The sequence below is a fragment of the Rhincodon typus genome, chromosome 5, assembly GCF_021869965.1.
Source record: "Rhincodon typus isolate 14 chromosome 5, sRhiTyp1.1, whole genome shotgun sequence".
In the NCBI taxonomy this organism is placed as follows: domain Eukaryota; kingdom Metazoa; phylum Chordata; class Chondrichthyes; order Orectolobiformes; family Rhincodontidae; genus Rhincodon; species Rhincodon typus.
Window position 1 is genome coordinate 67,716,633 of NC_063336.1, and position 25,000 is coordinate 67,741,632.

The window sequence follows — 25,000 nt, forward strand, 5'->3', positions numbered from 1 at the left end:
GTTCTTTCTAAATTGAGAACCAGGTTCAAGTCCCACCCATTCCAAGGATATGTAATAACATTTCTGAACAAGAAATTATTAGAATTTTTTTCCACAACGCTACACTCCCGTCTACATTAAATGTCCCTCATCTACGTGTGCATTTTGCCAACTTTTACTTTTGAATGCTTCCTTCAATTCCATTGCCCTTAGAGTCAGAGAATCAGAGAATCAGAGTTGTACATCATGGAAACAGACCCTTCAGTCCAATTCATCCATACCAACCATATATCCTAGATTAACCTAGTCCCATTTGCTAGCATTTGGCCCACATCCCTGTAAACCCTTCCTATTTATATGCCCATCCAGATGCCTTTTAAGTGTTGTAATTGTACCGCCTCCACCACTTTCTCCGACAGCTCATTCCATACATGCAACACCCTCTGCATGAAAAAGTTGCCCCTTAGATCCCTTTTAAATCTTCCCCCTCTCACTTTAAACCTATGCTCTCTAGTTTTGGACTCCCCTGCCCTGGGAAAAAGACCTTGGCTACTCACCCTATCCATGCCCCTATTGATGTTATAAATCTGTATAAGGTCACCCCTCAACCTCCAACGGTCCAGAGAAAATAGCCCCAGCCTATTCAGTCTCTCCCTATAGCTCAAACCTTTCAACCCCGATAACACCCTTTCAAGTCCAACAATATCTTTCCTATGGCAGGGAGACCAGAATTGAACTCAATATTCAAAAAGTGGCCCAACCAATGTCCTGTACAGGCACAAAGAAAAACAACCATTTTGCATTGAGTTAATAAATCAGAACTATTTATGCAAATGAGAAATAGTGGTGACCCCAGCGTGAAATCCTTGGGGAAAACGCACCAACCCCCACTTAAAATAAGGCTGGTCCAATAAGTATTAACTGCTGTCTGCACTTCATCTGGTTTATCATCAACACTTTCTAGTTCAACTGATATATATTCACAGGGGATATTGTCCAATGTCTTTTGAAAATCTAGCTACATTGTAATTGGGGGGTTTGGGGGGGGGGGGGCAGGTGGGGAGGTGGTGCTGTTTCTTTCCTCCACAGTCCAAGTGGGATGTCACTTACTCAAATATTGTGAAGTTTGGTTAGGCATTATCTTCCTCTTTCAAATCCTCAAGTATGCTGATTTTTTTCCAGTAGAAGCACAGTTGTAAAGCTAGTTTCAATTAGTATCCATAAAATGATACAGCATACATGGGGTAATTTTGACAAAGTTATCCAAACAGTCTCACTCACCTACAATTTCTGGATTTTTTCCCCACAATTATTTCTTCAAAACTCTTAAAAATGAATGGAGAATATTCTTCCACCATCCTTTCAGCAAGTACGTTCAAGATCATTACCTGCCACATTTTCTCCCTCATGTCACTACTGCCTCTTTCACAAATTATTTTAAATATGTATGCTCTGAAACTATTTGCCTTATTTACTGTATCATAGAATGGTTACAGCTCAGCCTGTCATGTCTGTGCCAATTTTCTGCAACAGCAACTCACTTAGTCTCACTATGCCCCACCTTTACCTGCAGCCAGGAAAACTTTTATAAGTCCAACTGGTTTGTTACTTAGATCAACACTGTCCATGATTTTGAACATCTCGATCATTGTCCTCTTAGCTTTCTCTGTTCTAATGACAACATCCCAAGTCCTGTAATCACTACACAGTAGTCAAGTTTGTCATCCCTGGTAACATCCTATTCAATCATCTCCACAGCCTAGGAGTTTAACATCCTCCCTAAAGTCTACTGCCAAGAATCAAGCATAAAGCATAATTCTCCAGTTGAGGCTGTACATAGTATTTTTTAAAGATTCATAACATCCTTGCTTTTGTACACTATGTATCAATAACGTTCAGGACCATGTGTGGCTTTTGAATAGCTTTCTCAACTTACTCTAACATCGTCAAAGACTTGTGTAAGTGTATACCAAGGCTCCTACGTTCATGCATCCTCTTTAAAATTACATTCTTTAATTTATATTGTTTCTTTTCAATCCTCATCAAAACTAATTGACATTTCTGTGATATATTTCATGTCATGTCTGCCTATTTCATAAAAACGGAAAGAACTGCGGATGCTGTAAATCAGGAACAAAAACAGAAGTTGCTGGAAAAGCTCAGCAGGTCTGGCAGCATCTGTGAAGAAAAATCAGAGTTAATGTTTCAGGTCCGGTGACCCTTCCTCAAACTATTCTGAGGAATGGTCACCGGACCTGAAACGTTAACTTTGATTTTTCTTCATAGATGCTGCCAGACCTGCTGAGCTTTTCCAGCAACTTCTGTTTTTCTGTTTTTGTTCCTGCTTATTTCATAGACTCTAAGGATATCATAAACAACTTCCTACTATTAAGTGCAGTATCTGCAAACTGATATCATACCATTCAAATGCAAGTAAAGAGTACCACTGACAAAATCCTGAATAACACATCTAGCATGTCTACAACCACCCACAGGTTCCCCTCCAAAGCACAGATTCTCCAGCATTGGAACCATATTGTTGTTCCTTCACTATTGCTGGGTAAAAATCCTGGAACACTCCATCTAACAGCTTTTTGGATACAGGTACCCCCAACAGACGGCAGGCCAACACCTTCTCATGGATAAGGATAAGAAATCAATACCAACCTGGCTATATCTCAATCAAATTTTTAAAAAATGCTCAATGTTCAGTGTTAAAAATAACATTGGATACAAAAAGCTGTCAGCAAAGAAACCAAACAATGAAAACTAGGGATAGTAGGAACTGCAGATGCTGGAGAATCCGAGACAACAAGGTGCAGAGCTGGATGAACACAGCAGGCTAAGCAGCATCATAGGAGCAGAAAGGCTGACGTTTCGGGCCTAGACCCTTCATCAGAAATGAAAACTAGGGGTTTGCAGCAACCTATCAGCACTGCAATTCATCTCAATCATAAAATGATTATTGCACATTACTTTCTTTCTGCTCAGGTTTTCTGGAAGAGCAGTTCATCTATTTCTATTCCCGTGCCCTTTCCTTGTAACCCAGCAAATGTTTTTACATCAGCTAATTATTTTTAGAAAACCTCAATTGAATTTTCCTCCACCACATACTCAAGATGTGAATTCCAGATCCTAACCATTCACTTTTTTTCCCAAAAAGTTTTATTTCATATCACTTCTTTTTAAACCAAACCTCGGGTTTTTAATCTTTCTGCCAATGGGAACACGTTTTCCTTTGTTTATTCAATCCAGACTCCTCACAATTTTGAAAACCATTATCAGGTATCCTCAATCTTTTCTTCTCCAGTGAGAGTAGACAGATTCCCCAATCTATCAACTCTGAAGTTCCAAGTCCTTGCAATTATTCTTACAAGTCTTTCCTACATCCCTCTAATGACACCTTATGCATGGTGCCCAAAGTTGGAGATAATAATACAGTTAAGGGCGAAACCAGTGTTTTATAGAGGTTATTTATTTGTTTATTTTTGTATTTTTTATATATAAAGCCCACACCCCACGTGCTTCATTAACTATTTCCTCAACCTGGCTTTTTACCTGCAAGACTTGTGCATACATACCCCACGTCTCTCTGTTCCTGCGCCCTGTTTGCAATTGTATCCTTTAGTCTGAACTGTCTCTCATCATTTTTGTAGAAAGAATGAATCACTTCAAGTTTCTCTGTATTAAATTTAATCTATATCATTTATCTGCCTACCAGCCAATGTTGTTCTAAAGTTATCAAATGTCTTTTGCCAGTCCATATCCACAATCTTTGTCCACTGGTAGGAACATGGTATGTAAATATTCAATCACATACTAGTGATAAAAAGGCATGGCATAATTTTTTTTTGATTTCCCCTACCCCATCCCTCCACCTATTATTATAAAGTGGTGTCAGGGAGTTTTACAGTTGCTATTAGACACATATATAAGCAGTAATCTGGGTCAGGTTACCGTACTTACCTCACTTCTCCACAGAGATGCTTGGAATAGGAGATCCTAAAGCAAAAGGAGAAATAATCAAAATGGGCAATATGTTTTGCATCATGTGAGTCCAGTCACTGTTGGCTGTGCTGGAAGGTAAGGCAAGGACACCGGCCACAAGGAAGGCATGGCAGGGTGCTGGCAGCAACTGGAATGTTGTACAAGGTGTTGGAGAGGGGTAGAGGGTGAATAATCGCTGCGCTAAGGGGTGGTTCTGGGACGATGTTAGCTGCACCGGGAGAATAATGGCGACAGAAGTAGAGGTGCATGTGAGAGGTACTGGCTGCGATGGGAAATGGTTAAGTTGAGTTAGAATCATAGAATCCTGTGATGCAGAAAGAGGCAATTCGACACATCGAGTTTGCACCGAGTCTCCAAAGGGCACCCTATCACCATAACCACACCGCACACCCCACCCCAATTACCATGGCTAATCCACCTGGCCTGCACATCCCTGGACACCACAGGGCAATTTTTAGCATAACCAATCCACCTAACGTACGCGTCTTCGGAGTTTTTGGGTGTAGGGACCGGGGGGAGTGAATACTAGCCACAATGGGACACGGTGAGGTGGCAGGATCTGCTAGCAGCTCCGACAGATGAGAAGTTTGTTGGTGGTAGGATGTTCGGTGTGCTGGATGATGAAGATACTGTTCGCTCGCTGTGAGGGCTTGGGGAAGGGAGGGGGCTATGGGCCGCACTGAGAGTCAGTGGTGTGGAGTCACTCGCTGTCCTGGTGGGCGTGGGGTGGGATTGAAAATACCAACCGTTCACTGGAAGATGGTGGGGACGGAAGAACCGGCTGCACTGGGCAGCAGTGGGTGGGTGCGACGAAGGGAGAAGTAAAAAAGATGCTGGACGGTTGGGGGGGGGGGAAAAGAAAGGGGGACCAGGGCAGAGAGGGAGAGAGAGAAACAGGAGAGAGGAGAATATACTGGCCACACTAATGAAGCGGGGGGAGGAGGGGGCGGTCTGTAGATGATACTGGCTGCACGGTCGGGTCGGTTAGGCTACACGTGTGAGGATTAAACAGTGGAACCGTAACGCATCACCCGCTTTAAAACCAAAATGTTTTCAGCCGCCGTGCGGCGACAAACTCGTCCCGTCCTCTTTCCCCTTCTACCTCAAGTCTGCACTGTCACCTAACGAGAAACGTACAAACTAGATTAAGGGATGCAGGATCCTGCTAAAAGACATCAAATTGAAAATGCGGGCCTATGGCACAAAAGCTGCCCCGAATATTCTACTCACTTTTCTTTTAGTGAGCAAATCCCCTATAAGTAGACACTTAGCCAGCACCAGAAGGCATTGGCCTTGTAACTGTCTCACTGATCTCTGTTTGTTTCTCTCCTCCGGACACTGACAGCTCCTCGCGCGCAAAACCAAGACTTCCGGCCCACTCACATCCACGCAGTCGCAGTTCGAGGCGCACGCTGAGAAGTTGTAGTCCGTGGTTCCTGTCTCCGTGGAATAGGAACTACAACTTCCAGCGGCGCCGAGATGGATTTACAAGAGAGGTTAGGGGCGGCATAGCGCGAGCGCTGCCCACCCCTCATCGGCGCTGATTGGTTATCCGTCAGCCTATGATTCGCGGTTGCCTAGGCGCTATTCCATCGCTCAGTGGATGTTCACCATGTCAGTCAAAGTGCGCGTGGCACTTCAAGACGCGTGCGCGGAAATCCGACACAAATGGGAGTCTGCGGGGTTTGCGGTAGGGTTTGTAAGCTCTGGTGTAGCATGTTGGTATGGTGCGTTGGCGGTATTGCAACATAAACTGACTGCTAACCATCCATCCCACGGTGTGTTTATAATCCAGTTGTTCCCTCAGCACATACTCTATTCGAGGCAATTAAAGTTACGTAAATAGTTTAACACTATATATTTAAAGAAAACGTATCCACATCTTGACCAGGGCTCCTTTCGGACTGGGGAAAAAGTTTACGAAATATGTAAAAAAAAATACCGAGCATGTCATTTTATTTAAGACAACAAGGTGCAGGGCTGGATGAACACAGCAGGCCAAGCAGCATCACAGGAGCAGAGAGGCCGACGTTTCGGGCCCAGACCCTTCATCAGAAAAGCTGCAGTTCCTACTATCTCTGATTTCATTTTATTTAAGATTCTTTTCAACTACAATAAACGGGATCGTCTAGCAGTCGTGTTAAGCAGTCATCGCTCGTCATTGTGCAGTATTTGCAAGATATCCTACATATGCCCTCTTTGGTTTTGCTAATCGCTAAATGTAACGTTGCAGATTATTATTATTTAATTTAGTATATAGTTATCTGGATAGAAGCTAAAGCCTTATTAGTCAATCCGTGTAATGAGTGTATCGAATATAACGTTTTGACGTAACGTTACATGTCATATATCATGTCCCTTTGATGAATACTTCTGAAAAGCACGTCGTTTGAAGTTGGTTTAACAAGAGCGATGCCAGTGCCAGATTACTGACTGGCTAAATAATTGCTTCCTCACTCAAATTCAAGTAGCTTTTGTGCATTTGAAAGTTATCGTTGGGTTTACCGCTAATTTACAGCAATCAGTTAACAGGCTGAGATTCGATTCGTTCCAAGCCCAGTGCGCTCTTCGTCCTCTCATTCATGTTTCGTAAATAATTTCAATAAAATTAACCCACAGTGGCACTGTTGCGCAGGCTGCGTGTCGCATTTAGTGTGCAAACATTTGAACACATATCATCGAAATGAACTCAGTAGCAGAACTTAAGACCTAAGCAAAACCACAACAGAAACTGGAAGTCGGCTGCCTCCTAACACTTTTTGAGGAAATAAACTGTGAAGAAACCATCTGAGGGCTTTGATAGGCTCGGATCATAACAAGTAGGCGTTTGCACTTTTTACGATTGGATATGTAAATGATTTTCATAGTGCATTTTTTTTTAGCAAAGCCTTACTCTTGGGGGACATGCTTTATAACTCATTCATTCAAGGATATGTTTTAGTGTGCAATCTACAGCCGTTCCCTGAAAATTATTTCCCCATCAGCGAGGATCAAAATATACTTTTATGTATATATTTGGGACAAGAATCGGATTTGGAAAATAACCAGCGAGATCGTCTCGGCCTCTCGTCTTACAAGGGAATACAGAGTATTTTAAATTCGTGTATGACTCCTACAGCCACCACGTGTTCTTTGATGTCTCATCATCGCTCACTTTTTTCATGACCACAAACTTGCTTTATAATCCCAACCTCCGTGAAACCACCAGTTGGAAACTGTGGCTTTCCCCCCTCTTGATCGCCTTGACCACAAGTTGGATTAGAAATTTTCTCCCCAAAGACATACATTTGGAATATATTAATAGTTGCAGGAGGAATAAGTGGCCTTCCTGAAAAAAAGAAAACTGTTCTTTATTTAAAAGGAGAGAAAACGAAACAAAATAAAGAAACTGGACTGGATTGAGTGATAATAACTGGCATTAATTGGACAGATTGACTATTTGTGGCTACTGTAAGCCCCTAATCAAAGTGTTGTGATGCGTATTCCCGTAGATCCCACTACGAGCCGGCGTTTTACTCCACCGTCCACCACATTACCAGCATCGGGAAAGATGAGCGATGTGAGCGGGATGGTCCCTCACCAGGAGCCCGGGCCCGGAGTGGGAACAGCCGGGGCAGCAGCAGCGGCAGCGCTCGGCAGGTCTCTGATCCGGCCCCATGAGAACCGAACCATGGTGGATATCATTGCCGATCATCCGGCAGAGCTGGTCCGGACTGACAGCCCTAACTTCCTCTGCTCTGTCCTACCATCCCACTGGAGGTGTAATAAAACGCTGCCCGTGGCATTCAAGGTAAAAAAAAAGTTTCTTTTAAGAGTTCGTCCACAGTAGGAACAAAGTACTGGAAACAAAACCAAGCGGTAAAAAAAACACATTGTTAAAGTGAAGATTTGGATTTTCGGCGCATTGGAGTGAATGTAAATGTATTTTTGCCGCTTTTAGTGCGTACTTATGGTAATTTTTTTTAGAATTTATAGCATTTCAGTTATATCTTTCTGTAGTTTGTACTTAAACAGAGTTAGACGACAAAACGGTGAATACGCAGCATTTCTCTGCTGTTACATTATGGCACACAGTACAGACAAACCTATGTCAGAGGACAGTACGTGGATCATTTCTTGAATTTTTAGCTGTTAGTGATTGTTACATAAATATATCCAACAACAAACAAAGTAACTTAAGTAATAGCAACTTGGTGGTACACCCGGTCACTCCAGCTCCTTTACAAAGAGCAGAATGTACGCTTCAAACTAATTCCCTAAACGCCTAAATAAGGCTTTACTGTAATGATAAACAGTCACGGAGATTGAATGGTACAGCTGAGACAGTTGTTCACATTTTCCTGCAAACCATATCGACCTTTTGTTTTAATCTTCACAATAAATTTTATCACAGAGCTAAGTCAACGTCTTGTTTTTTTTTAGTTTTCAACGTATAAGGGGAGATGGAACAAATATACCATCTGTAAAATGACTGGACAATATCCATCTTTAAGAGAGTTCTTTAGCAAATGTTTAAATATGTTGCTTAAGTAAAGCGACTGGTCTTGGAGACAGCCAGGCAGTTCGCCATGGGCGGTAGCTAACCCAGTGTATTGACGCTGTGCTTTCCCCTCTGACAGGTGGTAGCCTTGGGGGATGTTCCTGACGGCACTGTGGTCACCGTTATGGCCGGCAATGACGAGAATTATTCGGCCGAACTCCGCAACGCCTCGGCAGTAATGAAGAACCAAGTGGCTCGTTTCAATGACTTGCGCTTCGTGGGCCGAAGTGGAAGGGGTACAGTAATTTACCTGGTTTAAATTCCTGGATAATTTATCCGCGTTTGCACATTATAAGTAATGATGTGTGTGTGTGTGCTTGCGTGTGTGGTCCAAGTGGTATTTCCGAGGCACGGGAACGTGACACCATCCTGCATATATGCTGGTATAGAAATTATTGTTCAAAGGAGTTAACTGCATCCGATTTTAAAGAATGGTTGTGGGATCTATGTATCTGCCTGGCACTCCACCTATTTCTGCTGTTTATTTTTTGTCAAGTTCTTTTCCACCTGTTTATCGTGTCAACTTCTCGAAATTTTGGAACCTCGCTCTCCTGCTTTTTTGTCTCTGTCCCTTTCCCGTGTTCGACGGCTAATTTAACTGTAGTCTCGTCTTTCAACAAGGAAACATTGTTTAGTCAGATGAGCTGAAAAATCTGGACAAAATTGCAAGAACATTTTTTCCAGATGCCCATTGCTGAAATGTATCTGCGTTCTGAGGTTCAACATCTTTGTAAACATCATCCTCTTCAGAAATTCAGAAATTAGCGAATTGACAGCTTTTATTCCACGTTAATCCTTACTGGATCAGCTTTCTCTTTTCGCTTGAAAGAGACATCTAGTTAATAGCCGGAAGGATTTCTCTTACACGCCAACACTTTTCTAAAATTAATCCTTACGAAAAGGGAGAAAAAAAGGGGGGTTTCTAAAACTCACATTGAGTGCCAAGTCTCTTGTTTTCTGTAAAAAGAAACGTATTAACTAAAGTCAATGCACAATGCAAACACATAAACCGAATATACCTGAAAAAGTTGTTCAAAAAGTTCAAAGAAATCACAAAGGAGTGGTGTACCCAGTTTTACTGTTTTGCTTTTCTGTTGGCTCCCTTCCCAAAAAGCTTTTTTTTTCCTTTCAAAAAAAGGCTAACTGCTTGCAGGCTTTTCACGCATGGAAGATGAAGAAAGCTTCTTTTGATGAAGTGTAATTATGTCCAAACAGACTTGACCCTTTTTTTCTTATGATCTTCATGGAACAAACCCTTGGTTTGCTTTGAAGCAGACGGCTTGTTTCCAGCTCCGAGTGTGCCAAAGGCAGGAAGAGCTACAAAAGAGGTTTTAAGTCGAGACTTGTCTAGTGAGATTCAGTTCAAGAGGAGAGAGAGGAAGAGATAAGATCATTAATTGATGCCCATTTCTACTGAACATTCATTGAGCCACCATCAACAGATCCAGTCAGTGTAAGGACAGGGAAACAAGCATCCAAACTATTTAGTCACTTAGAACTTGAGTTACCTATTAACTGATCTTAGACAGCAGACCAGCATAGATAACTTAACTGGCACAAGTAGAATCAAAAAGATCCAGTACAAAAATAGGACAATGGACAATAGACATTAGGTCAGTTGGATAGTCATTTGCAGATATTTGCAAACTGAAAATTTTAAGAAAGTTAATGCAACTGGCTCATAAAATCAAAAATGTTTCAACAACAGAAATTTTAAAAAAAGGCTGAACAGAAAGACAGAAGGTTTGCAATTATACAACAATGGGCCTTTAAACAAATGTAGATATTAACATTCACCAAGTGACTGTGAGTAACAGAGCTTGAAACAGTCTGTTCTGATACATTCACTGGTTTATGCAAAGTTCTGTATTGATGCAAAGTGATGACTGTTTTATTGACTCACTTTACAACACCCACCTCTTCCTGTCTTGAAGCATTACTGCATTAACTGCTGTTGGAAATGACTAACAATTCCATATCTAACTTATCACATATGTGTATTCGAAAGGTACAGGACATTTGTTCATATAATCCATTCCATTTTCTGATATTCCCCAAGCATTTTACAAATTGTGCAGCCACTCCATAGTATTAAATAACAGACTTTTTGAAATATTTAGATGATTAACAGATATCCATTTAACTCTAAAGAGTAAGGTAGTCACACAGAAAGATGCAGTCTTCATAGAAATATTCACATTTCAAAGTCAGTAATGCTCTTTTGTTTGGAGGAATGCCTTCACCAGGTTTTAAATTATATTATGGATAACATAAACTATCAACAAGGACCTTGTCAAATTTAAACAGGTTCACAAAAGATATTCTGGTAATGATATTATTAATAAATATGTGCCTTTGAGGTGGTTAATTTAAAGATTTTAAAACAGTACTATTCCAGGTGAACTTCTTCAGTTCACTGCAGAGCCAATGATCAATGTAAGAAAGAAGAAAATCTTGCAGTTTATTTACCTTTCATGACCCTGAATATCCCAAAATGTTTTACAGGCACTTTTGAGATATTGACACTTTATAATGTAGGAATTACGAATGTAATTTTTTTGCCTCAGTCTGCTATATTCTTGGATTACAGAATTTGCATTGGACACTGGTCCATCACTGGATGTCCTAAAGTATATTTAAGAACCATATAATTACTTTTGACCTTAACCATTCTTAAGTAAGTAATTTTCTGTCAGCAAAGTCTCACAAACAATAAATGAATGAGTAATCATGCAATCTGTTTTGTATTAGTTATCTAGATTAAAAAATATAGTCTGACCTATGACTGCCCTGCTCCCAACATTGGTGCTGTGGCAGTATGTTTCGGCTAATAACCTAGGCTAATGACATGGATTCAAATCCCACCACTGTAGCCAGTTGAATTTAAATTGCTTAGTGTGGGATTTTCAAAAATATGGCTAGTCTCCATAATAGTGACCATAAAACTATCTTATTATCACAAAATAAACCATCTGGTTCACTAACCCCCTTTAGGGAAGGAAATCTGCTATCCTTATCAGGTCTGACCAACATGTGATACCAGATTTATACATTGCAATTGACTTTTATCTGCCTTTTGAAATGGTCGAACCACTATAGAAAAATTAACAGGAATAAAATGGGATGGACCATCCATCTCAGTCTAGGAACTAGAAATATCAATGGCACACTGTGCAACATCCTTCTTGATAACGTCAGGGGACTAGTGCCAAAATTGAGCAAGTTGCCTTACAGTGTAGTCACGCAATAGCCTGACATAGTCATACTCACAGCATCATGCCTCATAGCTAATATTCCAAACGTTTCCATTTCCATTCCTAAATATGTGCTGCTCTTACTAATCTATCTACTTCCAATTTGTCAGTTTGTGACATTATTGGTAGGAATGGTCACTGCAAAGCTCTTGTGCAGACAAAATCCCATCTTCAAATTGAGGATATTCCCCATCATGTTTTGTGGCACTAAGAACATGCCGAATGAGATAGGTTCAGAAGAGACCTAGCAGCTCAAACTGAGCATTCAGTATGTGCTTTGAGCAACACAAGTATACTCAATTACAATCTGTAACCTCATTACCCATACATTGCTTACTCTACCTTTACCGTTAAGCAATGAAACAACCCCGCTTCAACTAGAAGTGCAGGAGGGCATGCTTGGAGTAGCACTAGGCTTTCCTAAGAATGAACCCAATCTGTTGAAGCCATTACACTAGACCAAATGTATATCAAACAGCAGGAGTAGCATGCAATGTACAGAGTAAAGTGATTCAACAACTAATGGATGAAATCAAAGTTCTTCAGTCTTGACCAATGCAATGCTGAATGGTGGTGGGCAATTAAACAATGAGCTGGAGGAGGAAACACTACAAATATCCTCATTCTGATTGCGAGGGAGGCCAGCAAATCAGTGAGATTCCAGCCATTTATACCATTTGGATGATGTTCATTGATGCCAGTCTTCAATCATTTATATTCACACCAACTGATGCTCAGAAATATCTGAAAGCATTGGAAACAGCAAAGGCTATGGGTCTAACAACATCCTAGCAGTGACACTGAAGACTTGGGCTCCAGAAACAGCTGCACCGAGTGCCATGCTGGTCCAGAACAGCTACAACACTGGTATCTATCCAACAATTTAGAAAATTACCTTCTGGAAAATCTAAGTACAGCACATCTACAGATTCCTTTATCTGCAGCATGTGTTACTTCTTTAAAGAATTCCAATAGATTGGTCAACCATGACTTCCGTTTCACTAAATCACGTTGACTCTGCCTAACCTCTTGGCGACACCATTTGATGGCATGGCGTCAGCTTTCACATGTACAAACATGTGACTCCCAACTACACTATCCTTCCCAAAAGTTCCACTGCTTTCGTCTTGTCAAATGTTTGTTTACATATGATGTTAGATCAGTCATACATTCCTCCAGTTTAATATTGACATGAAACAACTGAATTTAATATAGCATGTTGTGGTAGGAACCCTGGTGGCTGAGTCCATTTAATCAGGCCCTGTGTCAGTCTCCCTGCAGAGGCAAAATAATCCCTGAATAAGTCAGCCTGTGGAAAGGGCAGGCATGGGATTGTAGACCCGTGGTAACTAGATAGCAATTAGGCTCATTAATGATACCATTTTCTCTGAGCCCACTGAAGTGTAGTGATGGAGAGAGAAATAAATGGGAGTCAAAGAACTTTCCAACACCTCCAAAGGCCATCTGGCCAGCCTCATTGGGTCTGCAAGGGGCCTTCTTATTTGGGGGGTGGGCTTGGGGTTTGGATGTGATCCCTCATGTTCAGGCACGCTGCCACATTGCGGGACCAGCAATGGACATAGGCCTGGCCACTAGCAGTTAGTCTTGCACTTACCTCCAAACTGCATTCCCATCCTTCTGTGATCCCCACCCCTACAATCCCCATCTTGCCTGCAATTACCTTTGGCCTATGGTCCCTTGGCAATTTGTGACCTCTGGTGGATGCATTACCAGCAGCAGGAGCAGCCACTGTTCCTCAGGTATTACTGTTTGCAGTAGAGAACTACTAGTCTTCGATTGGCTGTCAGTTCGCGGAAGGTGGGACTACAGCTTTCAAGATGCTGAATCCCAGGGAAGGCTCCTTCAGTGACCACTTGGCCATCCCTGTGGAAATGATGAGAGAGTTCCACACCAGTTCTCTGATCTGTAGATGAGACTTCAGATAGGTTGATAAAATCCTGCCTATTGTCTATGGTCCCACAATTTCTGTACTCTGACTAATGCATCCAGACCCTTCCATGGTTACGGTCTCTTGTTGAAATTGAATGATTACAGCCTCATATTAAGCTGTGGTTCAGTCAACAACACTTTACCTCCAAAACAGGAGACTATAGGCCCCAGAGATAGTAAGAACTGCAGATGCTGGAGTCAGAGATAACGCAGTGTGGAGCTGGAGGAACACAGCAGGCCAGGCAGCATCAGAGGAGCAGCAAAGTTGGTGTTTCGGGTCGGGACCCTTCTTCAGAAAGGGTCTTAACTGAAGAAGAGTTCCAACCCGAAACATCAACTTTCCTGCTCCTCTAATGCTGCCTGACTGTAGGTCCCAGTCTGTGTCCAGAACTTCAGCACAAAAACCTAGGCTGATAGTACAAGACTATGAGAGGTTCTGCCTTTCATATGAAATGTTAAACCAAAGCCATGTCTGATCTTTATAGTAGATGTAAAAGACTGAAATCCTGTCCAATATTTATCCCTTATTCAACATCTCAGAAACAAATTATCTATTCACTGTCACATTGTTCTTGGTGGGAGTTTGCTGTGCGCATGAAAAAAATGACCACGCTTTAAAAGTACTTATTTGACTGTAAAAACCTTAGGACACAGTGAGTCATGAATGGTGCTTTTTAAATGTAAGTCTTTGCTCCCTCTACCTTCTATTTTTCCGTAATCTGAATTTTGAACCATTTATCGTGTCCATTACACTGTAACATCACTGGTCTCTCGCCCTGCCTCAGCACATGTATTGTTGAAACACCTCACCTCTGACATCACTGTCACCAAACTCAACAGTTTAAAATTTCTCTAGTTCAGCTTTCCAACTTCCATACTTCATAACAATTCACTGCGTACTTTATTATATTTTATGATATTTTATCCCACAATGCTCAACCGTCCAATTGAAACTTGCATTTGTGCCCCATGTTTAATAGGGTAAGACAATTCATGGGTCTTCACAGAAATATAATCAGACAAAAATAAAAATGATCTTGTTGATTTAACACCAGTACCTGCAAAATCCCTAACTTTAAAATTCTCAACCTTATGTTGAATCCTTTTACTTCCTTATCTCATCATATGTCTGTAAAGTGCTCCAATTCCATACACATCTCCTCAGATTTCTGTGTTCGTTTAACTTTGATCTTGTGCATCTTAGCTACTTTGTCCTTCCAGTGGGATATCTTAGCTGGTTATCACCTACACTCTCCCAAGTACAGGATCTTGAACCATTTTCTTTACAAACAAAAATAAAGCATTTTTTTCATGAAAATGATGCACTTTGAAATTAAAAACCAGGCTGTATTATCATGGTCTGTTTACAAAGCAACAGTAGCCACACTCAAAAATGTAATTTTTTTCTTCTATTCATTTGTGGGATATAGGCGTCACTGGCTGGCCAGCATTTTTTGCCCATCCCTAATTGGTCTTGAGAAGGTGGTGGTCAGCTGCCTTCTTGAACCACTGCAGTCCTCCTGCTGTGGGTTGACCCACAATGCTATTAGGGAGGATTTTGACCCAGCAACAGTGAAGCAACAGCAATATATTTCCAAGTCAGGATGGTGAGTGACTTGAAGGGGAACTTGGAGGCGGTGGTATTCCCATATGACTGATGCCCTTGTCCGTCTAGATGGAAGTAGTCGAGGGTTTGGAAGGTGCTGCATGAGGATCTTTGGTGAATTTCTGCAGTGCATATTGTAGATAGTACACACTGCTGCTACTGAGCATCGGTGGTGGAGGGAGTGGATACTTGTGGATGTAGTGCCATTAACTGGCTTTGAAGCACCTTGAGACCTCCGGAATACGTGTTCTGTTGTTCTATGTGTATAACATCTTTAGAAACAAGTGTGAAACCACCTTTCACTTTTTTTTTGTTAATGTAAGTTGACACACAAAAATATACCTTATCAAGGGAAGCATTTTTCTGGTTGCTGTGCATGGTGACATCCTAAATGCATTTGTATAGAATAGCTAAAATTTTGTTGCACATATCTCATATATTTATTTTATAATAATTTCTTTTTGGGGATACTTAACGTTCTATTGAAGAACATTTACAATCCTGTTAGTTTGTTACTTTTCTTTCAGGGCATTCCCCAACCACTGCGACTATGTGGCCAGCCTTCTACAACAGCACAACAATGTCACACTTAAGCTACTTGCCAAAACCGATAGAAATGTTTACGTCTAGTCAATCTGCAGGAAAATATGTACTGTAGCCTATGTTCTATACTACCCTGCAAAGCAATCAAGTGGCCAGGAACTCAGTAAAGTGATGGAGAGGACCAATTTTTTTTGTTTCTTGTTTGCTACAAATTGTTCCAATACACTTGGTCACCCCAGCCACCAAAAATAATGTTTGCCTTTTTAAACATTTACACTGCTATTGAGGCTCCTGATTTTATTATATCCGCACAAGTATCATTGACATTACATAGATACATAGCTGACTTCAGATACCAATAAGTTGATTTAAAATTATAAGAGGGAGCACTGTTTTTACCTTGTAGAAAGTGTCGAATGAATCTAAGGAGATTTACGTAAGGGGCGTAAATAATACATGTAATTTTTACATGGATAAAGTGGAGTGTTTCTGGACAGAATTAGGAAGGGGTATTGAAAAATATCTACTTCATAAAATGGGCCTAATTCGAGGTTTGAATTGCACAACAACTTTAACGAATCAAGCACAAGCAATGACAAAACAATCACTTGTTTCAGAAGGATCAGTAATATTCGAGACCATGAGAATAAGACATTGTTTTTCAGCCACAAGGGCTTAAACAGGGACCCTTTAAGGTGTAAAATAGTGAGTCATGGTATTCTGAAATGGCGGAAATATTTCTTTGGTATATCGTAACTTGCCAGTAATGACAGATTATAGAATTATTTTACTATTATTGTTATTAAATAAGACTAAGGGAAACAGTTTTCCTGTAGATAGATATACTGAAAGCAGAAATACTTCCATCAATACAAGATTGATGCTTTCACCTCTTTCCATCAGAAAGAAGTGCATTTTTCCATGACCACAAATACAAACTCTTCACATAGGCAATGTCTTAAAAACTATCCTGCACATTTCCAAATAAACAAAATGTTGTGTTCAGTAATATGATATGTGATCACGTTGTCAGATCTCATTATCAATGAACAAGAAAAGATATAAATATGAAAGACTTTTTGGCAAAAGTTCATGCCACAGGAGACTGAGTAGTTTTTACTAACATTAAAATGTTGGTTAATATTAGCTATAAAACAATTGTTGGTCACAACCCCTATTTTGTATGATAACATTTTCTGCAAATAACAACTATAAAGCATACACTCACCAATATTAGTACAAAGACCTTGGTGTTAAAGGGCTGGATTTTTCTACTCCCCTGTCAGTTGTTATGGCAGCTGAGAGGCATGGCAAAACCCAGTGGTGGGCCTTCCTACCACATACATGTTTTCTCTGACCTGTCTGAAATCTTATGGCAGCAAAGGGGAAGCCCTCCACTTCCCTTGGACCTATTAAGACCTTTCATTCCAATTAATATCCTGACATGGCAGAAGTGGGAGGCAATGGCCTAGTGGTATTATTGCTTGACTGTTAATTCAGAAATCCAGGAATATTCCAGGGACCTGGGTTTGAATCCCACCACGACAGATGGTGAAATTTGAATTCGATGGAAAAAACTGTAATTAAGAGTCTAATGATTATCATGAATCCATTGATGATTATCAGGAAAAACTCATCTGTTTCACTAATGCCGTTTAGGGAAGCAAACTGCCATCCTTACCTGATCTCACCTACGTGTGACTCCAGACCCACAACAAGGTGGTTGACTCTTAACTAGCCTTGAGCAAAGAATGCTGGCCAAGACAGCGATGTCCTCATCCCATGAATGAATTTAAAAAAATCTCATCTCTAAGTAATTAATACAGCTCCCAACCTTAAATTGCTGTAGTGCCTGGGTAGACTACTACCCCTCCCCCAAATGTTTTAACTGAGAGAAGGGGGATGGAGACCATATCATCCCATAAAATCCACCCAAAATGTTATGTTTAATAAGTAAGTCACTTTTGTAAATGCTCATCCCAGGGTTCAATGATCAATGCCTGTGCTCCAAGTTATTTAAGACTGCACCATCATGATGCTACAGAACAGTGTGTACAATAATTGTTTGTTTGGAAGCTTGGGTGTAATGGCCACATATTAAGTAAAATTAATCTTCACTATATTTTTCAGGTAAAAGTTTTACATTGACAATTACGGTATTCACAAACCCACCTCAAGTGGCCACTTATCACAGAGCTATAAAGGTTACAGTGGATGGTCCTAGAGAACCAAGAAGTAAGTTGTACTTTCCTATGTTCATTACTTATATGATTTATACAGACAACAATTGTAGTATTTTTGTTTGATTAGATGATTTGAAATTTTAAAAAATATTTGTCGTGTCAGAAGAACAATGAATTGAGCCTCTTTATGGTACCTCAACAATAAGAATTTATGGGTCTGTTGAGAATGTCAAAAGTCCTTTAGATTAACATTATTGTTTACTTTCAAATCACAAAAAAACTGTTAAATTAATTTAGATTATGACAAATTTAAGTTCTTCTTGTGTTTAAGCTGTTCTATTAAATTGTTTTGGAAAATATCTTAAACAAGTTATATCCCTCTCCCATTAATGTTTCACCTCAGGTGTGAGATTTGATAAATGAATAGCTCAACTTTAATCATTTCCAAATCATTAACCATTTTAAAATCAATGATTCTGCTGGATCTCAGTTTACTTGAGATATTCTATTCAAGTTCAAAACAATTTTTATTCAAGGTATATGGCAACCCATGTGTCAAGATGATAGCAAGAAACTGTCTGATAAAGCTGTGTTTTTGAGTCTGCACTAGCCATTTCAAGAGCATTCCAGTCAGTCTAGCTTCCCCGTTGTTTCCTCATATTCCTGTGAATGTGCTTAAGCCTTCTCCAATGCTGATGAACAATAGTCAGCAAAATCTCCACTAAACTATGACATTGAAGCTTCCTATGGTTTGGTGCTAATATGTAAAGTTTACTGACCAGAATTCCCAATCTGTGCTCAGTTATCTGCTCCTAGCCAACACAATCTCATGAGTGCCATAATTCATTATATCGCCCTTGTATTGAATAATGAAAGATTGGCCAATCCAAATTATGAGTCGGTAGCCATTGTTAGGTGATTATGTGTCTGGAATCTGCATGAGAATAGGATCATGCGTGCCAGTGATAATCCTTACATACAATATGCTGGCATTTATGTCAAGGTTAACAAGCAAATAATAGCCATTTGTGTAAGGCAACAGAGCATTGTGCCATCTTGTGGCACATGAATCATAATTATTTTAAATTTGATGTGAATGTTGACACCTCTCCTTGTTAGCTCATTACAATGTCTCTGAATCTACAAAATAATTAATTTTGACATTTTTGGATAGCTACCAAATGGCCACCAATCCAACATAAATCTCAGTATTTTGGAGGAGCAGTCACTTGACATTTTTGATGAACAATAGCCACCTTACTGTTATATAATCATTTTCACGCAGAATTCAGTGCCATCACACCTCAGAAAAGATATTCAGGACAAAGTAATTTGTGTAATATTTTTGTCTTCATTTTCAAAATCTATGGATCAAGGGGGCAGTTAATCTCATTTAGAAAGCAATTAGAATGTACACGATGATTCTATTTGTTACAGTTTACATAACCTAAGCATGTTTTGAAATGGTATTGTGCTTCAGTACTGACCGTTAATTAATCAAAAACATTCATGTCTAGTTTGTTCACATTCCAAATTTTAAACATTTGAAGTAAACAGTGTAAAATATGCTTTTAGAGAAGTAAAGAACAGTTCAGTATAGAGGAGGCCACTCAGCCCATTGAGTCTGCACTGTTCATTCCAAGAGTAATCCAGTCAATCTAGCTTCCCCATTGTTTCCTCATATTCCCAGGAATACTTCTCTCTTTCAAATGCTTATTTAACTTCCTTTTCAAAGCTATTATTAAAACTGTTTCCACTGTCCTGTTCAAGAAGTGCATTCCAAATGTTCGCCATTCAGTGCTTAAAAATGCTATTCTCATGTCTCCTCAGGTTCTTTAGTAATCACATTATTTTATCTGAATCCTTAATGATGTTAAACACTTCAGCAAATTTATATCAAAGTGTGCTCTGCATCGAGGAGAACAACCTCATCCAAAAACATAATGATAATTCTTCATCCTTGGAATCATTCCAATAAATCTCTCTAGTACTCTCTCCAAAGATTTCACGTCTTTCCTAAAGTGTGCCCAGAATTGAACATGATGTCCCAGCTGTGGCCAAACTAATACCTTACATGTGTTTAACATAGCTTTCTGACTTTTGTACTTAGTGCCTGTATTTTTAAAGCCAAAAATTCTGTCTGTTTTAGCAACTATCATTTTCAAACACTTGTATGCAAACACAAGGTAACTGTTTTTGAATTTCCTTCAAACTTTTGATTTTTTTAATTGTTTCTCCTCTTTCTTCTGACCACACTTTGCTGTGGAGAATTTCATCTATGCATTCCATCAGCTTTTCTATATAGCTTGATATGTATTAATATCACCTGTACTGCTTACTGTAGGTTGATGAAAGGAAGAGTGAGGAAAACAAAATAAGGTAAACAACAGGAGAAAAAGAGAACATGAGAAGCAATAAAAGAAGATAAAAGAAGTAAACCACAAAAAGAGAAGCAATGTCAGGGAAGAAAAACATTGATTAACTATACTGTGATGCAGAATGGTGTTAAAAAATTAATAACAAACTTTAGTGTATAATCATAGAAACAAACATATATACAAACATGTGAAGAAAGGGAAAGCATGGGAATCATTTCAACTTCTTCCATGTGCTTCATTTTTCATTTTTACTTAGGTATTTCTATGTACACACCAACAGAACCCAACAGGATAGATATGTTTCCAGATTTCCTTCTGAGGGAGATAAATTTCCAGTTTTGTTCTTAAAAGAGCAGTTGTTACCAAAGTTTGCGCAGTGTAAATATAAATTAGGGGAGGCGACGGCCTGGTGGTTTTATTGCTGGACTGTTAATCTAGAGACCCATGTAATGTTCTGGGGAATAGGGTCTGAATCCCGCAGCAGCAGATTGTGGAATTTAAAATCACCACTATGGTTTTAGTAAAATACTTCCCTGATTGGGTACTTCCAGAGGTGGGTTGTGTTGCAAGTAGTGTATTATGCATTTATGAGCCTGTGATTTTTCCATCTGCTATACAGAAAAAGGAATACCACTTCCCATCAAAATCACTGGATTATAAAATCAACCATAGTAGCTTTATCATCAATACTAGTAGCAATAGAGGAAAGAGCATTTTAAAACTGCCCTTATTTCCATACAAATGCAATTTTTTTCTGAACGGAAACCTTTCTTCATTAATAGTGCTTGGGTTTCAGCTTTATGTGGGAAAGATTCTAGCTGTGAAATTAATTATCTGAAAGATATGTAAGCCTCAAATATAATAGGCATACCAATTGAATAGCACTTGTCAGCCTGCAATAAACTAAAGATGGCTGGGTAGAATAGATGTTATATTAAATATTGAATATTTATATGATTTTATTTATTTGTCATTACACATGAGTAGAGCATCAGAATCAGATGTGAATGGAATATCTGCTCGGACTGTCATGGTAAAACCAAATGATAAACATAATATCAATGGCTGTTTTATGTTTTAGCCATTGAGCACTGAATTAGAACTTGTGCAAAAGATTAAAAAAAAGTGAAGATTATTTTTTGTGGCTCTAAAGAGTTTAGCAGTGTATCAACAACTTTAATCTTCTCACTATTATCTCCTTCAACAACGTGTGTAAGCTGGCAGAATTTCTATGATTGAGAATAGCAGTTCTGAAGTATAAGGCCTCTAGAGCAATAGTCAGGGCATTCATGAGAGATAATGTGAATGCGTTTAAGTGCTGTATAATTGGCAATTTAGTGTAGGTAATTCTGGAATTGCTACATGCTACATTGTTGACTGTGGTCAAGACCGAACGTAAGCATAACTAACAAGTAATCACAAGCTTTCACAGTGCTGCCCCTTCATCAAGACCTTCTGTGGACTATGCTGTTCATCTGATGATTCTATTTTATATGAAGGTCCTTTTTTTACTATTTTCATTGTAGTAGTTGATGCAGGATGCAAGAAGGCGTGTTGATTTGCTCTGTGCCATTGGCATTTTTCTTCTTGCTGTACAAAAACAGAAGAAAATTTGTAATTCTGGCTCCAAGAGTGACGACATATGATGCTAAGGACTGAGTGTAATGATTCTGAGGTTGAGTATCTCCTGTTTGGAAGGAAGTGCATAGGAGAACAAGGGATTACCAAGAACAGAATGGAATTCTTGCTGAGCATGAGGTAGATGGTTAGTTTCATCAAGTCATATAGCTTCAATCTACTCATAGGCAATATTGTCTCATATAGTATTCTCTAAGTAATGCAGGGATGATGATTTATTATGTACCATGTTGCTCTGAAAACAGAAAAGTTCTCTTGACCTCCTGCTAATTTAAGGAGTGTGTACAATGATAAAGTGTGAGAGTATTCTGTTGCCCATTCTGATTTGCTGTTATGATGACCCTTTGACATTTAAGTATAACAATTGTTTCAGACATATAATTATTTGGATAAATGAATTATGTTATACAATAAATTATAATTTGCAGTTTGTATTTATGCATGAATAATCATAGATGGTAAGCATTCAAAAAATTGTGATACTACATGAATTCTTTGGATGGGTGGAAAAAGCAAAATGTGAAAACACTTTGGTGTATGCATACTTAAAGCTACTTGTACAAAAAAGATCTGTATTTGTTCACCCCATCAATTGTCTCTGCCTGGCTTGTTGCAACAATGTTTCCTGTGGGGAGTGTCTTTTAGAACCAAAGCAAAATTAATTTCCGAAAGCTCAAGTTCCAATGTGACATCAAAAACTCAGCAGTGAATGATTAGTCAGGATTTTTGCAACTCCCTTGTGTAGTAGGCAAGAATGCAGTTGTGTAAATGGTTGCTGGATCCATTTAAATGATACCTAACAGCTGATCACATGTAAATATTCCTTAAGACACTCTGCAATATGTGTGGGAGCTGGATAGACAGAATATTCAATATGTTATGAGTACAAATAATTAAGGCAATAGCAACTCAAATTCAGAGCAAAATCTTTATCCTAGACTTGTATGAAAAGATGTATGTTCAAGTTTGTAACCTCTCCACTGACCAACCTCCTCCCCACCCAGTGACATCTCACATTTTCACTCAACTAAAGAGTTTATAGTTTGCTTTTGCTCAGTGGCACTCAACAACATCAAATCTTGGGCTATTTTAACTTCAGGTCTCCATCACCCGTAGAACTAATTTCCAGCTGAACCCAGTGAGAACAACATGGAAGCTAGCAAGTGGGAATGGGAAGTGCAATGGAAGGGGTGTGCTGGAGCTAGTTGAAATTGGGGCTATTTTTGAACAATATCACTTTCACACGTCAAATTCTTACTCTGGCCTTGACACAGCTGGAGAAAGTCTGTAGTTAAAAGACCAAAAAAAGGGGATGGAATCCAGTTCCACATGGAATCTGTCCCTTTTTTAAAGCCCATTTGCAGTGGGGTGGGTATATGGTATGTGGGAACTAGTTGTCACACTAATGCCCCAGAAAAGGTTCCAATTTTCATGGGAAGTAAGGTTACTGAGCCATTTGCCCCTTTTGAGAGGAGGCATATTGCTGTCCCTTTCACGAGTAATTATAGGTGGTTACTTCCAATGCACTCACATTAAATTGACAATTGACCTGAGGACTCTTGAGGCACAGTGGTGGTGTCCCTACCCCAGGCCAGAGGGCAAGTGTTCCAAGTTCCACCTGCTCCATAGTATGTATGAGAAGGTTGATTAAAAATATCTAGACAATTGACTGTCACCAGGATTTGGAATGGGATTGACATCCATACCTGTAGATGGTCAAATTGCAGAGACCCAGAGAACTTGCCTTTTTTATTGTTTTGTTTAAACACCAGGTAGCTCCACCAGTTTCAATTGTAAGAGTTTCAAATTGTGCACTAAAAAAAAGGACCGGCTCATCATTGTGACTTGTGGAAGATGATATTAATGTGGCGTGTCACTGGTGTTATTGAGCTGATCATCCAATGTAGTATGATTTTTTTTTATATCAAACAATCATGCAAACTGAGGGGGGAAAGGGAATTGGACATTGCTTTCAGAATGCCAAGATTTTGCAAGGTGCTTTCCTTTCTGAATTAGAGCTGCAGTGTGCTGTGCTCACAAAATGTCACAATTTCCAGTGTGTTTAAAGATCAGCTTTCCAGCTGTTGACGGTTGATCTTTTTAATTCACATGTCAGTAACAGATTTTTTCCACCGTCTGCCTCCAAGTAAGCAGTATTACATCACAGGTGTTTTTTTAAGGAGAAAGCATCTGGCACTCCCTCTTGGAAACACTTCTTAAAAGCATATGACCATCATGCGCTAAAAGATTAAAAACTCCTCCATCTTATAATTGCTGTGTTTAACTTTGAACTTTTTCCTCATTGAGTTTTGATTCAGCTTTGTTTAAAGGATTTCATTGCTTTGTTCAAAAATAACTAGCAGATGAATTTCTAGATTGCTTTTTTTTCAGTCTCTTAACTTTTCGATGGTTAAAGAGTTAGTCGGGGCAAAAGTGACACATCTAGAGCTAGTTGCTTGCGCAATCGTCTGTCTTACTGATGTATTGACCCGGAATACTTAAAGTGTTGTCATTGCTTCTGAAAAAGTACATAAAGAGTTTTATTCAAAATCAACTTCTGAAATAAATTATCAGGTCATCAATTGCAAAATGAGCTACTGCATTAAATAACTCAAATTAAATATCAAAATTTCATCTTCCAGATAATTGTGATTATGCAATTAAAAGGCAAATACAACATGCAAGATTTTGTAACAATTGACAGTTTGTCATTAAATTTAAGAATAGATAGAACTTGAATAACATAGATTTTAATTTTCAAGAGAATCAACCAAAAAATAGAAACAACACATAGGAAAGATTAAAATGTGTTCACAAACAAAAGCACTTTTTACTTTACCATCATTATTATTGCTTTGTGTCAATGTTTAGTAGTTTTGCTTTTGTTTGTTTGATTTGCGTTTCATTTTATTTTCAACGAT

At 39.3% G+C, this 25,000-nt stretch overlaps 1 protein-coding gene across 1 annotated transcript; it reads left to right on the forward strand.

Annotated features, from left to right (window-relative positions):
• Nucleotides 1–6,811: 6,811 nt before the first annotated feature.
• On the forward strand, nt 6,812–20,253 carry LOC109930866 (runt-related transcription factor 2-like). Its single transcript, XM_048597053.1, has 4 exons — nt 6,812–7,777; nt 8,607–8,763; nt 18,011–18,115; nt 20,213–20,253. Exons 1-4 carry the CDS (start codon nt 7,463–7,465, stop codon nt 20,251–20,253), a joined length of 618 nt encoding a protein of 205 aa, XP_048453010.1. The 5' UTR covers nt 6,812–7,462.
• Nucleotides 20,254–25,000: the final 4,747 nt, after the last annotated feature.